This window comes from Eulemur rufifrons, chromosome 25, assembly GCF_041146395.1.
Source record: "Eulemur rufifrons isolate Redbay chromosome 25, OSU_ERuf_1, whole genome shotgun sequence".
NCBI classification, from domain to species: Eukaryota; Metazoa; Chordata; class Mammalia; order Primates; family Lemuridae; genus Eulemur; species Eulemur rufifrons.
In genome coordinates, this window is record NC_091007.1 from 12,887,309 (window position 1) to 12,903,688 (window position 16,380).

The window sequence follows — 16,380 nt, forward strand, 5'->3', positions numbered from 1 at the left end:
AAGTCACTGGCAGATTTGGTGTCTAGTAGGGCACTATTCCTACTTCCTAGAACAGCACCTTCTCACTGTGTTCTCACATGAGGGAGGAGGCAAAGCAACTTTTTAGGTCCTCTTTTCAGACACTAATCTCATTCATAAGGGTTCTACCCTCGTGATCTACTCACCACCCCGAAGTCCCATCTCCTAATACTGTCATATTGGTGATTAGGTTTCCACATAGGAATTTTGAAGGGAATACAAACATTCAGACCATAGTAGCCTGGGACCAATAAATCTTACAGTGTTTGCTGAGGATCTGTGTGTGCATGGTGGGGTGCAGCTTCAATGCTTATCCAGGCAGCTGATGTCTCTGCTTTAGTTTTCATTTCCTGCTTTCATAAAGCCTCAAGGTCAGCCAGAGGTGAGAGCTTACGTGATTTTTAGGACCTTTCAGAGCATGTGCACAGCCCTACGGTGTGCACGTGTCCTAGATTTGCAGAAATATGTTGGAGTTTTTCAAAGCCCCTGTCAACATCTCACTCCCGGGAGATTTACGGTTAGTCTATTGTTTTCCCCAACTGCCAGGGCCTTGACCTTGGACTTCCCAGTCTACAAAACTGTGAGAAATAAATTTCTGTTGTTTGTAAGCTACTCATTTTATGGTATTTTCACACTACCTCATGCAACTGTGAAGTTAAAACACTTGCCAGTAATTGTTTTCAACAAACCCCTTCTCTGGAAAGAGCTTTTGCTACTAAGCAAACTATTAATATGGTCAATTTCAGATGGCCATTTCATTGAGGTCTTTCAGGGAACCACTAGACAGGTCAAATAATAATAATTATTTGAGAATGAGGCTTTGAAAAAGCTCTAGCTCCATCCTACTCATTCTGGTGGCTGACAGGCTGCACCAAAGATGCAGGCTGCTGTTTTCCAAAGTTACTGTGGAGCTGAAGCATGGGCAATGGGATCGGGGCAAGTTAAAACACCATAAAACGCACTGTTTTTACTGAGTTTTAGTATTCCTTGAGTAAAAGCTCTCCAGGTTGCTGTAAACGTTTGACTAATTTCCAAAGTTCTGGAAACGTTGAATTTGACATTTTTGCCAGTTTTAAAATTGATTTTATAGAGGCAAAAATTTTCAGAGGTCTTTACTCTGGCCCTTTCATTAAGATCACCCTCATGGTTTATTGTGTGCTCTGTGATCACCTAAAGTGACTGACACAGACGTTTGTCACTGAAGTCAGACATAAGTTGATACAGCAGCATTTATCTACAAGTTTCCAGCAATGATAAGGGGTTACTATTTGAAGGTATTCTGTAAGAGATACAGTTTTAGCAGATATTATCTGGTTCTGTTGAGCTTGTTAGTTTAATGAATGGGTATTAGTTAAAACTTACCATTCCAAGTTATCAGAATTTAATAAATAGACAGATATTACCGACTTGAAGTTGTTTATATCTAAGACTATTATTTCCTCTCTCTTATCTGAATGGAGCCATGTTTCTGTCAGGGGTGAGCACACTGTTCTCTTTCTATAAGTTTTGACATTTTCACATTTGTGTCAAGCCTTAGACCTTGTTATGGTGATCCATTTCTGCAGCCTGATTTTTTTTTTTTTTTTTTTTTTTGGAAATGTTCTTGAAAACTGATACTATCTCAAAGTCAAAATGCTCCTTTTTTTGGAGTTATTCTAAGCCAATTGGTTACTCCATAGCATGCAATAGGATTTATGTTTCTCCTGCTCACACTAGTCCCATTAATCACTCAGAACTTGGGAAATGGAGGAAGTGCAGGGCTGCCTATCAATGGTTGAGGAAAGTGAGACTGAACATTCTGCTCTATCTTTCCTGACGATCAAGGTTGATGGAATTCACTGCCTGAAGTTATTGGATTTAGCCCTGAAAACTTGATTCATGGTTTTTGTTGCTTTCGTATTTTATGTGCCTCCTTTTTGTCATCAAACTTGGGATTACACTCCAGTACTTACCCAATTATTGAGAAAACGTATTTTTAATAGCTCTCTAACATAAACATTTAAGATTATACATGAAATTGTGCTGTTTGCATTCTTATTTTGTCATTTTAATGATTAGCACTTTATCAAAAGATTATTTTAGGTATGTGTTTTAAAGATGTGTTATGCATTTGCCCTTATGGATACAGGCATAAAAATGGGAATTTATGAATCATATAAACACATTGAAATGAGTGTGGTGTGGAGATTAATAAGAGACGTGATGATGATGGCAATGATTATATGTTTGTGTGTGATATGTGTATTATTGGGCTGCTTCAAGAGTAGAACACTGGGTACATATTTTGTCATTCAAGAGCTTCATATAGTCTCTTCTGCTTGTTTAGAGCTTTAGCAGGAGAGAGTGTTAAATGAGGGAATGGGCATCTGAGGCAAAAGTTTTCTTGCCAAAGATTTGCCTTTCTCTTATATTCATAAATAGCCATGATGACTAATGTCTTCTGGAAACCAAGAGAACCTTCTATAAATTGATATTTCTCTCTACGGAACATCACCATCTATGAATTAAAGAAATTCTATACTCATACTGTAAGGAGCAGGCTAAAATGAAGTGTGCACTTAAAAAAAGATCTTTACTATTGTCACTAAATTGGAATTAAAAGTAGAAAATAGATATTGCTATTGGGTGTATTTTGAATATGTTTTCTTTTTTTTTCCCCCATGAAGGGAAAGAAGTTTATTACTGGAACAAATGTCAGAGGATCTCAAGCTATTTCAAAATTTAAAACTTTACTTTCTACTCTAACATGAAGATTAAACTTTATTTAATATTTGACAAAATACAGAATAATTTACAGTGCTGTAACACGTACCAAATGCCATAGTTTTATAAAACACTTTGCTTAAATATTTAAATAATTTATTCATTTGTGATTTGAAAAATATCATTGTAGATGCAACTTTATTATTTAATAAATTAATGTGTCAAATCTGATTTTAAGAACAAGCTTTTTAAAATAAATATGATTGATTTAAGTAATTTCCTTGACAAATGAAAATAATTTTTCCTGTATATCTCGTGGATGCTCTTAGTAGCTGAATATTTATAAACAATAATTTAGGGCCTATTGAATGCAATTACCATTTGTATTGCTAATATTATTTAAACCTAAAACAATATAGCCATATGGCTCATTATGCTTATTTGATTATTCACTTGCTTAACATTTGTTTACCTGCTGCAAGAGCAAACTAATGACAGTCCACTTGTATCACCGTGATACCAGCTCTTCATCTAAATTATGTTTATATAATAATTCCAGAGAGTTTATTCTTCAAATAATTATTATTGCAGTGATTTCAGTTATGCCTCTGACTTATTTATAAGCAATCATTAATGTCACTGTTTTCTGCTTAATTAGGGTGCAAATTTGGAATAGGAGTAGGGAAAAAGAGGTTTCTTAGGTTTCATAATTTTACTATTGATTTTCTCAATGATGTGACAATTAGATTTGATTTCCAATTTAGCTTTAAAATACCACTGAATCACTTAGGTAGATGTGTCATCATTATCATCGACATCATTTTTCTCATTCCTTTTGACAAATAGCAGCACAACAAATAGAGTAGCAGAAAACAGTCATTCTCAGATTATATGCTAGAACCCTCATAAAGCATTGCACGAAATCTATGAAAGCCCAGGATGCTCAACATTTATTTTAAGGGCATCTAAACAGGGGCAGTTCTCTGGCATGTCTCTACTACAGTGTACAGCATCAGGGCTCAGTATTGTTTCCCATAATCTTAGGAAAAGCTGGGAGTATTTGGTCCAACTCTTTCTGAACAAAGGCACAGCAAACCATGATCTCTTCTGGTCTTCACTGAATTGCTTGTTTTGGTAGGCAGTCCCAGTAGTATAATGTTTTCTTTGGATACCATCTTTGCAGGAATGCAACTTTCTACATTAAATATGGTAAATTGGGTTGTGGACTATAGTTTATAATAATGTTATAGGGAGTATAATCACTATTAGGCAATATAAAAAAAGGAAAAATGTTGAGTCGGGTGGTTTGCAAAGCAGCTGGCATGGTTAAATTTTTTATTTTTTAAACAAAAATATATTGACCTAATGGTGATATCAGCTTGATGTCTTAAATCAGTGATCATTCTGAATCTAACATGCTGACTCTTGTTTCTGGCAGCCCACTTCCTCTCACTGGTTTCCAAACTGGATTCTATTTCCTCAAATTTAGAAAGTCGAGTTTTCCTTCCAACCAATGACCAACATGCTTGTCAGGTATTGAAAGCCCACAGCATTTGAAATACTTTGTCACATTTGGGAACATTCTTTCTTATAATTGTTTGGGCACTGATTATTTTTTCACAGGTTACATTTTATTCCTCTTTCAGCCAAATGAGTAGCAAGTTGATGGTAGGACTTCAAACTGCATGTGGTGGCCCCATTCAGCATTTATGGCAAAACACACTCGGGCTCCAAAATCGGTGGGAGAGAAATGTCGTTAAAATCCAGAGCTCACAGAGATTTCGGGTATGCGTGTTCTATTCTCTAACTCTGTCTTTGAAGGAAAAATAAGATCGTTAATACCAGGTGAATTAAAAGTAAGTGCTGTCCCAGTTTGCAGGGACTGAGGGATTTCCCAGGACTTTGAAATGCTGAAAGTGGACAATCTTAGCCAAATTGGGATGGCCAACACTCTAAAAGACGCTTTTACAACAAGGTTTTGAATTTATATATCAAAACTAAAGTTGATATATTTTAAAATATATTGATATATCAGTAAAATATAACCTTCTAAGTCTCTTCTAATTTCTTGAACCCCCTTCCATTTTCCTCCATCTTTTACTGTCCCAATCTCCTCTTTCTTTTCATTTCTTCTTCCCAAGAATCATTTTCTTTCCAGACTTTTCTCAGGCTTTTGAGAGAAGAGGGTAATGTTTGGTAATGAGGAAAGAGACTGTTTGATTTAAATACTAAAATTCCAAATGCTGTCAGAGTAGAATAATTGTCATATGCATTTCATAGATAAACTCAATTCAACACAGCCCTTATTTTCTAAGATAATTTTGAGAATTAAAGCCAATGCAAGCCTATAAAAGACACACTTATTTATGCAGCCTAATAAAGCCTATACATGGTGGAAATTATAATCTAATGATTATTACAAGAGTTCTTGGAAAAGTATTGCATATTTTAACATTTGGGACAGCCAAGCAAATTTTTCCAGTTAAAAATGAGATCTCAAAGCATTTTATTCCTAATAAATTTACTTTCTAAACCTAGTTTGTGAGCCAATTTAGTCCAAATAGGGTTCTTTGATCATCTATTATTAAAATGATATAATAATCAATTTTATAAATTTGATATAAATCAAATCATCTGATATATGATGGATTTAGCACTTGGTTAAATATAGGGATGGAATTGGATTGAATTTTACTTTCACTTAGTTTGAGTGACTAAGAGGAAAATAATAGAATTTTCATTTAAAGGTTGAATTATAAGATAAAAGAATGACATATTTTCTTATATGATTGAGCATAAAATCACTATGATTTGGAATTGTCAGGCTTTGGTAAGCTTAACAGGGATCCAAAAAAGGTTTCAAAAACACTTAGTAGATGGTTTAATGACACCTAGATGATAGGACTTACAGATATTCTTTGGTTGGAAACACAATTTGGTAGTTTGAGACTTTGTTGAAGTCAAATATCAAGTGTGTGTTGTGGAGGATGAGCATGGAATGCCATCTTAAGCCATTAGGCATTTAAATGTTTCTATGAATGATTGATTCATTTACTTAAAAAATATTTATTTGAAGCATTGGGGTGCACTAGGCATGATGCAGAAAAGATTCCCTATACCAGTGGTCCCCACCCTTTTTGGCACCAGGGACCAATTTCATAGAAGACAATTTTTCCACAGATGGGGGGATGGTGGGATGGTTTTGGGATGATTCAAGTGCATTACATTTATTGTGCAATCAAACCTCTCAGCTAATAATAATCTGTATTTGCAGCTGCTCCCCAGCATAGCGTCACTGCCTCAGCTTTGCCTCAGATCATCAGGCATTAGATCCTCATAAGCAGCGCATAACCTAGTTCACTCCTATGTGCAATGTACAGTAGGGTTCATGCTCCTATGAGAATCTAAGGCTGCTACTGATCTGACAGGAGGTGGAGCTTCTAGGGTGATTTGAGAGATGGGGAGCGGCTGTAAATACAGATGAAGCATCAGCTCGCTCGCCTCCTACTGTGTGGCCCGGTTCCTAATAGGCCACAGACCAGATTGATACCACTTATCCGTGGTCCCCGGGACAGCCCTATACCATGTTAAGAGAAGATGTCTGGTAGGTGTGGAGAGGAGATACTATGTGTTTATGTGTTCCTTGGCCCTGAAGACGTCTGCGGCTTTCAAGAGGTGTGGTGTGCAAAATGAGAAGTTCCTAGTTTATTTCTTATACTTCTTAATCTCTTCTATTTACTTGTCTTTTCTCAACAACAACAAAAGCAACAAGGCAGAGCCAAGATTGCTTTTGTGGGAAATGAGTCACGTTGAGTAGACACTGAAGGATGCACTTGCTGCTCTTCCTTCTCTGCATGCTTATAGAGACTTAATTACTGAGATGGCAATATCGTCTGTGTGTATGTTCTACCATTATTTATATAGCTCTTTTAACTTTGAAAGAGAGCTGCTGATAAAAGGCTCTTAAACTGTCTTTGTCAAGCTTTGTGCCCTTTTAAATCTGACTGTCCATATATTCAGGTCAAGGTCTTTATTAGTAGCATAACAGAGCTTTGGGTGTTGGGCAAAGCTGGATCTTGTAGGCCAAACCTTTCAAAATAACTCCCCTGTTTTCCTCAGCTGCTCATTCCCAAATGGCACATTGTGAGGTGGCTAATTAAACATGTACAGTACATAAATATAAAACTTAAAACTCTAGAATACATCATCTCCAAGGTGATTCAGTTATAGCTGAGGCAGCAAGGTTATTCACTTGAGTGCTTTAAATGTAGTGGTGGCTTCAACTAAAGCAGATTAATTTGTTTCCCAAAATACTTTCCTGCTGATATGAAAACAATGCTTCTCCCTTAAAGGTTTTGCAAAAGTTAGGAGGCCCTACGGCTCTCTTAGGATCCTTTGGCTCCACCAGTCTTTTAAGATTGCAGGTATGTTTCAGTTCTGTCCTGTCAGCAAGTGAGCAGATGTTCATTTGCTTTTGTTTGGTGGGCCACATAGAAGTGCTGTGCTTGTAACATGGCCTGCCACCATCTAGTATCTTGTTCCTGAAAAGCTTTTGTGAGAGGCTTATTTGAGAGAATTTCATAATCAGCATCTCCAGACAATATCTGCTGCCTCATCAACTTACAAGCCTCTGAGAATTACTCTGTTTTCTGCAATTTCCCCTTTGCGCTGACTTCTGAGAGTTTAAAGGGAAAGCCATGCATGCTTCCTTTAGAAATACCCAAATAGCAGATTTCAGTCCCTGCTGGAGCCTAGGTTAGTATGGGCTTTTGAGAAAGGCTTATCACCTCCATCTGTAAATTACTAGAGCCATCGTTTAATAAAATTGAAGCATGTTAATTTCTGAGTGAATATGGCTGCATGCACAAGGAATGGTGTTCATCCATTTAGTCAACAAAGGCAGACGCATTTCAAAAAGTTACTGAAGATGTTTAAGGAAAAATGACAGCTGGCATTTATCAAGCACTTACTGTGTGCAAGGCACTGTGTTTAGTTCTTTGTATGCATAATCTTATTGACCCTTCACAAAAATCCCCTGAGGTCAAAAGATGATTTATCCCATTGTTCCCTGAGAATTACAAGCTTTAGAGAGTTAAATAACCTACTAGATCCCATGCCAGCTTAGAATCTAGGGTAGTTTTATTTCAGACCTTCATCACTTAGTCACTGAGCCATAATAGTATTTTTCATCATATTAAAGCATTATAGGATTTTAGAAGACATGAAATTTAAAAAAACAATCTCCAGATTTGGTCAAATCTGTTGTGTATGACTCATTGCATAATCTTTTGTCTGCTTTGTTGGATGAAACAACAATGTTGGGCATTGCATGCTGCTGATTAATTGCAATCACATCTTTCAAAATTGAAGACATAAGCAATTAATTTCACTATTGTCCTAAAATGTTCAGGGAGGCAAAGAATAAAACAAGATAACCATATAGTGGAAATTTAGTGCCCAGTTCAAGTGGAAACTTCTCCTACCCCCAGCCCCATTCTCCCCAGCCCCCTTCTTTTGTTGTTCGTGAAGGGAGCTCATGTATTGGTTTTATGGGTAGGAAGCAATGAACACTATATATTATGAAGTATATCACTGACTATAGTTTTCAAGTTGAATGTTTGGATTATTAAACCAAATAAGCCTAAATGAGCAGTCCCTGCCTGAAATATTAAAAGATACTGAAGCATTCTTAATGTGCTATCATCTACTTGTCATTTCTTTGATGTTTCATTGAGACATGCTGGAGAGTTCTCAGCAGCCTCTGATTCAGAAAGAATAGACTTTATTAATATGGATAAAAGATGAGTTGTTCATTAAAAATATATAAATTGTTTTCTGAATTTTAGAAATTCTACCCTTACTCTTCAAAATCATAATTGGGGCATTTTTAACTTCTAATTCACACATGATGGGAAAATAATTACTGTCATCTTTTTGTGTTTCAGATGTTAGCCTGGAAAATAGATTGAAGGTATATTAGTAGTTAAGAAAAGTCTAATACAGGACAACCATAAGAGTTTCTAATGGTTATAGTAAAGTAATCCGGGTAGTTTTCTATCCATTCTCCACCTACCATTATAGTTTCCTCTAACATTTAATTCAAGTGGCTTGAAAGTTGACCCATTAGCTCCATTCAGAGGTCTTCTACTCTTAAAATGTCTGGGGTGAAAGGAATTTGTCTCATGTTTGCTATTGAGTCAGTGCAGGTTGTATCTGACTTCTGTGATGTTGTGAAACTACAAACTCCATTCTCTCTTATGATCTACTTTTATTTTGCTATTTTGCTCCTCTTTTCTTCCTTTTTTTTTTTTTTTTTTGTTCAATTTTCCCCAACATCATCAAAATAATAAGGTGGATGTTTGGAAAAAACTTTTGCCAAAGTCTATGAGAAAACAAAGAACGTTGGATACGACTTTTCTTAAAAATGCAACTACCATATGCCAACACAGCCCCCAGCTAATTCTCTAGACCATAAACAAAATCCCTGGAAAATCTTTTTTGTTTAAATCTATTTAGCTAGACTATCTAGTTATGCCTGATGGGTCTTGTGTTTTGTTGTCACACAGACCCATTAGTAAATTCTCCTACATTTAGAGAAATAGTTCTTTCCTTACCAACAAACTATTCCTCTGTTTGGGCCAGTGGGCTCAAATGGGAGCCAATTTTCACAATAACTTCACCAAGTTAACATGTAATTTAATGAAATCAAGTAAATGCATAGTATCTATTGCAGACTCTAATAAGGAGTGGATTAAGGCAAGTCGGTCATTTAAAAGCTGCTTCAATAGATCAGGCATGAGGATATGGGAGTGGAAAGGAATGGAAGGAAAATAGAGCTTAATAGATCTCATCTGATGGGACCAGAGACTGGAAGAGAAAGTGATTCTAAAGGTTATTTTGGAATTTTGAGCATTGGAGAGTAGCAGTCATTTGGTACCATTGTCAGAAAATGAGAGTGAGGGCAGAGCTCCAACTGAGGAGAAAAAACAGCATATTATGAATTAGAAGGGACTTGTGTCATCTCATTGAAAATGTCCAGCAGGCTGTAGAAATATGGGAGAAGAGCTCAGGAGAGAGATTAACATGCGTGATGTAAATTTGTGATTTATGAGCCTGAATTTCAGTTGAAGCACTAAGGATGTTTTGGTCTTTTGGGGAGTAGAGTAGGGGAGAGTGTAAAGAAATAAAAGAAGGGACTGGTGATTATTTTTCCTTCTTATGTCTACTGCTCTTTTTAAATTATTCTTTGTTTCTACTCTACTTATTTCTACTTCTCTTTTTAAATATGGTGACTACAGGCATATTCTTAACTCCTGGCAAGAACTAGGGAATGTCTCTTTGTGGAGAAAACTTTTAAAAAGAATAAAATGTTAATTTGTAGAGAATGGATTTTCATCTATGAACAACCCATATAATAGCCTAAATATTTTAATAAGTCTATGTTACAATAACAATAGCTAACATTTATTTAATGCTACCTATATACCAGATGCTGTTTTAACATGTAACAGCTCATTTTTCCTTGTGTAAATTCTTACCACATAGGTTATTATTTTTATCATTAGCATTTTACACAAAAGACAACTGAGCTACAGAGATGTTAAGTCAGTTCTCCAAGGTCCTGTTGATATTAAGTTGTATAGCTAGGATCCTGAACCCCAGTAGCTGGTTTTATACACGCATACACACACACACACACACACACACACTTTAAATCACTATGCTATACTACCTCCATATAAAACCATCCCTACAGAACAATCTTTGATTGGCCTGTCCAACATGGTCTTATTTTTAAGTAGTCACAGATTATTCTGTTTTGTGTGAAGAAAACATGACTTTCTTAGGGCTCCTATTGGCGAGTTTCTCTGTAGGTTATGTATGTTTCTCACTGGATTCTTAATAGAGGGGTAGATAGCATCTGATTTGGAAGGAACTATAGTAGTACAGCATGTTTCATAGGAACAAAAGAGAATGCAGCACAGAAAAATGATCTGTTATAGTTACTGTATCCAGACCAATTGTTAACCAGAAAGCAGGCTGACCTTTTGAAAAAATGAAGTATTTAAACAAGGCTGAATGAAGTATTTAAACAAGGCTGAACAATGCACACGTGTTTATCACATCTGTGAATGAAGCCTCAGACATCATTGGTATTCATTAGTGAGGATGGGATAATACTCTTCACCAACATGCCAATTTTCTACTGATATAAGCCATTAGGAAATTGGAGACTGATTTCTTTCTAAGTTTTTTGGATGAGTCATACCAGAGCATTTCTTCTTGGTGCAGACTTGGGCTGGCTCCACGTCACCATGTCACATTTAGGCATTTTATCAACAAGTCACTGAACAACAATTTCCAGTCCATGCCCCAAGCTATGTTCAGATAATGTGCAAGAGGATTGCACGGGCCAACATCCATGGCAAGACTGTGAATAAAACTTAGAGAAGCAGAAGTGAAAATGGGGTACAGTTGCAAAATGACAAGAACCAGAGATAAAGATGGAGCGTGGAGCGTGGGTCCAAAAGCTGGTAAATGCTGAATTGTGTGAACATACAGGAACTAAATACAGAAGATACTTATAGCACAAAACCAGGTGAATATTGCTTCATTTCAGGAACCTGGACCTAACCGATTCTAGACATTTGAGACACAGTCATGACTGTACATTTTCTTGACCTTGAAAGTGTTTGCTTTGATCTCTTTCCACTTGAAATTGGCACGGTTACCTAGGTACTTCTAGGAAGTGACATGTTTCCTTCCTATCTGTAGGCTCTCTTCTATAAGACTGTGAGACGGTGACGTTCCTTGCTTTGTGTTTTTGTTTTGTTTTTCTCATGCAGGTTATTTTTCAAGGTCAAGTGATTTCAACTCATGCACAAGATGAAGTTATTGCTATTGATGATGTATCTTTCAGTTCAGGTTGCTTGTCTGCAAATGGTCAGAACTTTTCCCCTCATTTTTATCTTTATTGTGTCTAATAAATTCAGTGTGATTTAAACATTGTAATGACTTTGATCTGCTCTTTATTTTTGCCTGATGTTTTAGTGTGGGATATTTTTCATTGTCCCACTACATTGTATAACAGTGACTGAATATGTACTAGAAGTGTAGATAGGCTATTTTTCACTGACTGATGCTGTAAAAAACTGAATGATATAATTTAGTCTCAGACTTAAAACCTTATAACAATGTTTACACTGGCTAGTTAAGTCTTAACAAGAGAACTCCATGCCTTCTAGGAGACTGGCAGAAAACTGATCTCCATAGACTTGAAATTGTCTTCTTGGAGAATCAGTTTGATTATTTTGCTGAAAGACACAAAATGGAGAGAGATATTTGTTATAATCTATTTTCTATTTTGACTGAAACAAATACATTGATTAACCACATATATAAGATCTGAAAAGTAACTCATATTGGTCCCTTGATGAGATTAACTGAATAATATCCAATTCCTCATTTGCATTGTTCCAGATAGAAAAATTCAATATTAAAATTTTAAAGTGATTAGTTTAAAGTAGCTAATTTAATCTAATAATCAAGCAAGAATCAGACATATTTATGTTTATACCTCAGAGTTTTTTTTCCCTTTAAAAATTTTCTTATATTATGGTATTATAGAGCAGAATAACGATAGCTGTTTTATAAAGAAGGGTTCCAAGTTCTAATTTAGTACAAAGGTATAGTAGAGGTGATAAACAATATTTCCAGATCAGAAGAGATATGTTGGTCTACCTAAAAGAGACCCTAGAATCTTGATATTGCATTTTGATTTTTAAAAAGTTTTATTTTATTTTTAATTGAGACACATAATGATCATATATATTTAGGGTACAGTGTGATGTTTCACATGTACATTTACATGTATACATTGTGTAATGATCAAATCATGGTAATTAGTTTATCCATCACCTTAAAAATTTCTCGTTTTGTGGTGAGAACATTCAAAATTCTCTTTTCTGGTTATTTTGAAATGAACAATGGATATCATTAACTGTAGTCACTCTACTGTGCACTAGCACCAGAGCTTATTCCTCCTATTCGTGTGTAATTTTGTGCCCATTAACCAATTTCTACACATACATCCTCCTTACTGTCCTCCCCAGTCTCCGGTAACCACTATTCCACACTCTACTTCTACATAACATCAGCTTTTTAAAATTCTGCAAATGAGTGAGACCATGTGGTATTTGCCTTTCTATGTCTGGCTTATTTCACCTAACATAATGTCCTTCAGGTTCATCCATGCTATTGCAAATAGTATGATTTCATTAGTTTTTATGGCTAACTGTGTGTGCATAGACCACATTTTCTTTATCCATTCATCTGTTGATGGACACTTAGGATGATGCCATGTCTTGGCTATTGTAAATAGTGCTGCAATAAACGTGGCAGTGGAAGTATCTGTTTGACATACTGGTTTCATTTCTTTTGGATAAATACTTAGAAGTAGGATTATTGGATCAAATGATCCAGCAATTTTTAAGGAACCACTGTAATGTTTTCCATAAGGACTATACTAATTTACATTTCCACTAACAGTGCATAAGGGTTCCCATTTCTCCACTTCCAAATTAGCATGTTATCTTTGTCTTTTTGATAACTCTGACACATGGGAAATGATGCCTCATTGTGGTTTTGGTTTGTATTTCCCTGATGATTAATGATATTGAAAAGTTTTTCATATACCACCTATTGGCCGTTTGTATGTTTTTTTCTCTGAGAAATGTCTATTCAGGTCTTTTGCCCATTTTAATTGGATTATTTATTTGCTTGAAATTAAGTTGTTTTGAGTTTCTTACATATTCTAGATATTAACCCTTTGTCAGATGCAGTTTGCAGACATTTTCTCCTGTTCTGTAGGTAGTCCCTTCATGTTATTGATTGTCTCCTTTGTGGTACAGAAGCTTTTTAGTGTGCTGTAATCCCACTTGTCTATTTTCGCTTTTGTTGCCTGTGCTTTGCGTTCTCGTCCAAAAAATCCTTGCCCAGACATGTCCTGAAGCATTTCCCCGAAGTTTAATCTTAGTAGTGTTATAGTTTAGAGTCTTACATTTAAGTCTTTAATTCATTTTGATTTGATTTTTGTATATGGTGAGAGATAAGGGCCTAGTTTCATTCTTCTGCTTGTGGATCTCCAGTTTTCCCAGCACTGTTTGTTGAAGACAAAGTCTTTTCCCCAATATAAGTTCTTGGGTCTTTGTCGAAAACTTACAGGTATGTATTTCTTGCCACCTACTCCACGGTAGGGTTTTATAGAAGCTGGTGACAGCTCTTCCTAAAACTGCAGCACATGAAGATCTCTTTCATTTTTGCATTATCAGTGCTCAATATATATCAGGTAAGAAATCACTATGTGAGAAGTTGAAATGGAGAACGTTAGGGGAACAGAATTTAAGCCTTCTGCCCCATGCCTAGAAGTAAATAATTGAAATATCAACCTCAATGCCTTTTCACTAAAAGACATTAACATGTATTAGACTTATCAGAAGGAATGAAATACATACACATAGAATATATAGCTAACTTCAGGCAATGCAGCCTCGACTGCTGACTGCTTTGCTGTTAAAATCTCCTTGAATACGCCCTCTTCTGTTACCCTGCATGGTCTCCCTGGGTCCAGAGCACAGCCAGCTTGTTTTTAATGTGACATCTAGTTCCTGACCACGATCACTCCAGCAGTATCTTTATATATCTCAATTTTATGATTTCTACAAAAACCTGGCTCTGCCAAACAAAATGATCCCCGATGAGTGCTATTCATTGGGCAGTCTGGATAATGCTCCTTAAAGGAGAAAAAAGCAAGTAAATCAGCTATTGACCACACTTTCCTAATAGTAGGGAAGTTAGGAACTGGTTGCTCCCATTTAAACTATGTTTATATTACAAATTTACACAAGGACATGCTTAGGGTACTTAGGAGTTGAGATGGCTTGTAACAAGACTCTGCTGTCATTTCAGACGTGAAATTTTCTCTCCATCTCTGGCCCTGGGAACCAAGGCCATTTCCCTAACTACGCATGATGCATACTGGGACAAAGGCCAAGGTAGATGGGTCATAATAAATATTCAGTAGACAAGCACCAGGTTGTAGTAAGCAGTTAAAAGAGCTCTATAAAATCACTATGGAAGCATAAAAGCATCATAGTGGGTATGAGAATATCAGAAAGTTGAACATTCAAAGGAAAAGTTGTGATCCAACGGAAAAACACTGAATTCTACAATTTCTAAGACAATAGTTCTAGACATTATTATAAATATAGTGCATTTGAGGTGGTATGGAAATGAAATTTACTAAGGATGAGGCATCAATGAATTTTAAGACTAATGTATTGGCTGGGCCTTTCATGTGGATGTATAATTTACACAAGATTTGTGAATAGAGAAGACTTTGAAATCCAAGACTGAATTCTTCAATGAATATGGAGAGTAGACCTGGATGAGTGACAGAGGGTGATCAGTAGGATGTCATGAACTAAGACGTTTTTACACATGGAAAGATAAATGATTGTGTCAAAGCAACATTGGGGATTTAGAAGAATGACAACCTTAATTGTAGGCTTTGTGTTTGGAAAATGTTGCCATCTCGTGGGACAGCTGCATAAGAAGTGGTTTTCTTATGGAGAAAGTGAGAATTCACATCAGGTCACCTGCTATGTTCTTTGGAGGTGCCGGCACAGGGAGATTTTTTTTTTTCCCAATAAAAATTGAAGGCATATTTAAATTTTAAGAGGAAAACACAGCAGCATGAGGATTAATAATAGAGAAAAAGCATAAAGCATTATGGGATAAGATTGGCACTTAGATGGGGTTTCACTTTGTAAATGGCAGGAATGTGAGAGATTGTAAAATTAAGCAGCATTAAATTGCCAAATGGGACTCTCTAGTCAAGTTCAGGCAGTGCCATAACAGACTAAACCTAGTTAATCATCAGAATCACATCGGGGAGTGATTGATTCTGGGCTTCACTCCAGACCTGCTAGATAGGAATCACTGAGGATGGGGCCTGCATTCTAAATAAGACTCTCGGGTCATTTTTTTCTGAAGCTGGCAGAACCCAGATTTAAGAAGAAGACTAGCATTTGCGAACCACAAGGCTTGGTCTCATGTTGATTACTGTGTATAGACTTGAACTTTTTCTTAGCCTTCTAGATATCCTGGAATATGTCAGAACTTTTCAAAGCCCCCTATGGACACTCATACCATGGCTTTTCACTTTAAGATTTTTGTCTACTTCTAGTTTTCCCCAATTTGATACAACTGGCTCAGATAGCTACCATATTAAACAATTGTTGCTGATTATTTTCTTCAGATGCTCTAGAAACAGGCTCTTTGCCATGAATGAGATCTGAATCAGGGCAATTAAAGACAAGCCTTTAGGCTGCTGACACAGATGCAGAGAGAAAGGAGCTCAGACACTGTTGGTGGGGACTGCAGATTAGCACAGCTCCTATGGAAAACAGTACGGAGATTCCTCAAAGAGCTAAAAGTAGACCTACCATTGCATCCAGCAGTCCAACTACTGGGTATCTACCCAAAGGAAAAGAAGTCATTTTATCAAAAAGACACCTGCATGTGAATGTTTATTGCAACACAATTCACAATGGTAAAGATGTGGAATCAACCCAAGTTCCCATCAATTCCTGAGGGAAT

At 36.3% G+C, this 16,380-nt stretch overlaps 1 protein-coding gene across 1 annotated transcript in view; it reads left to right on the forward strand.

Moving 5' to 3' along the window:
- MALRD1 (MAM and LDL receptor class A domain containing 1) overlaps positions 1–16,380 on the forward strand; it is a 456,545-nt gene that overhangs the window by 20,673 nt on the left and 419,492 nt on the right. The window contains 3 exon segments of the mRNA XM_069458846.1: positions 4,160–4,254; positions 4,345–4,506; positions 11,568–11,664. Of these exon segments, the coding sequence (XP_069314947.1) occupies positions 4,160–4,254; positions 4,345–4,506; positions 11,568–11,664 (354 nt within the window).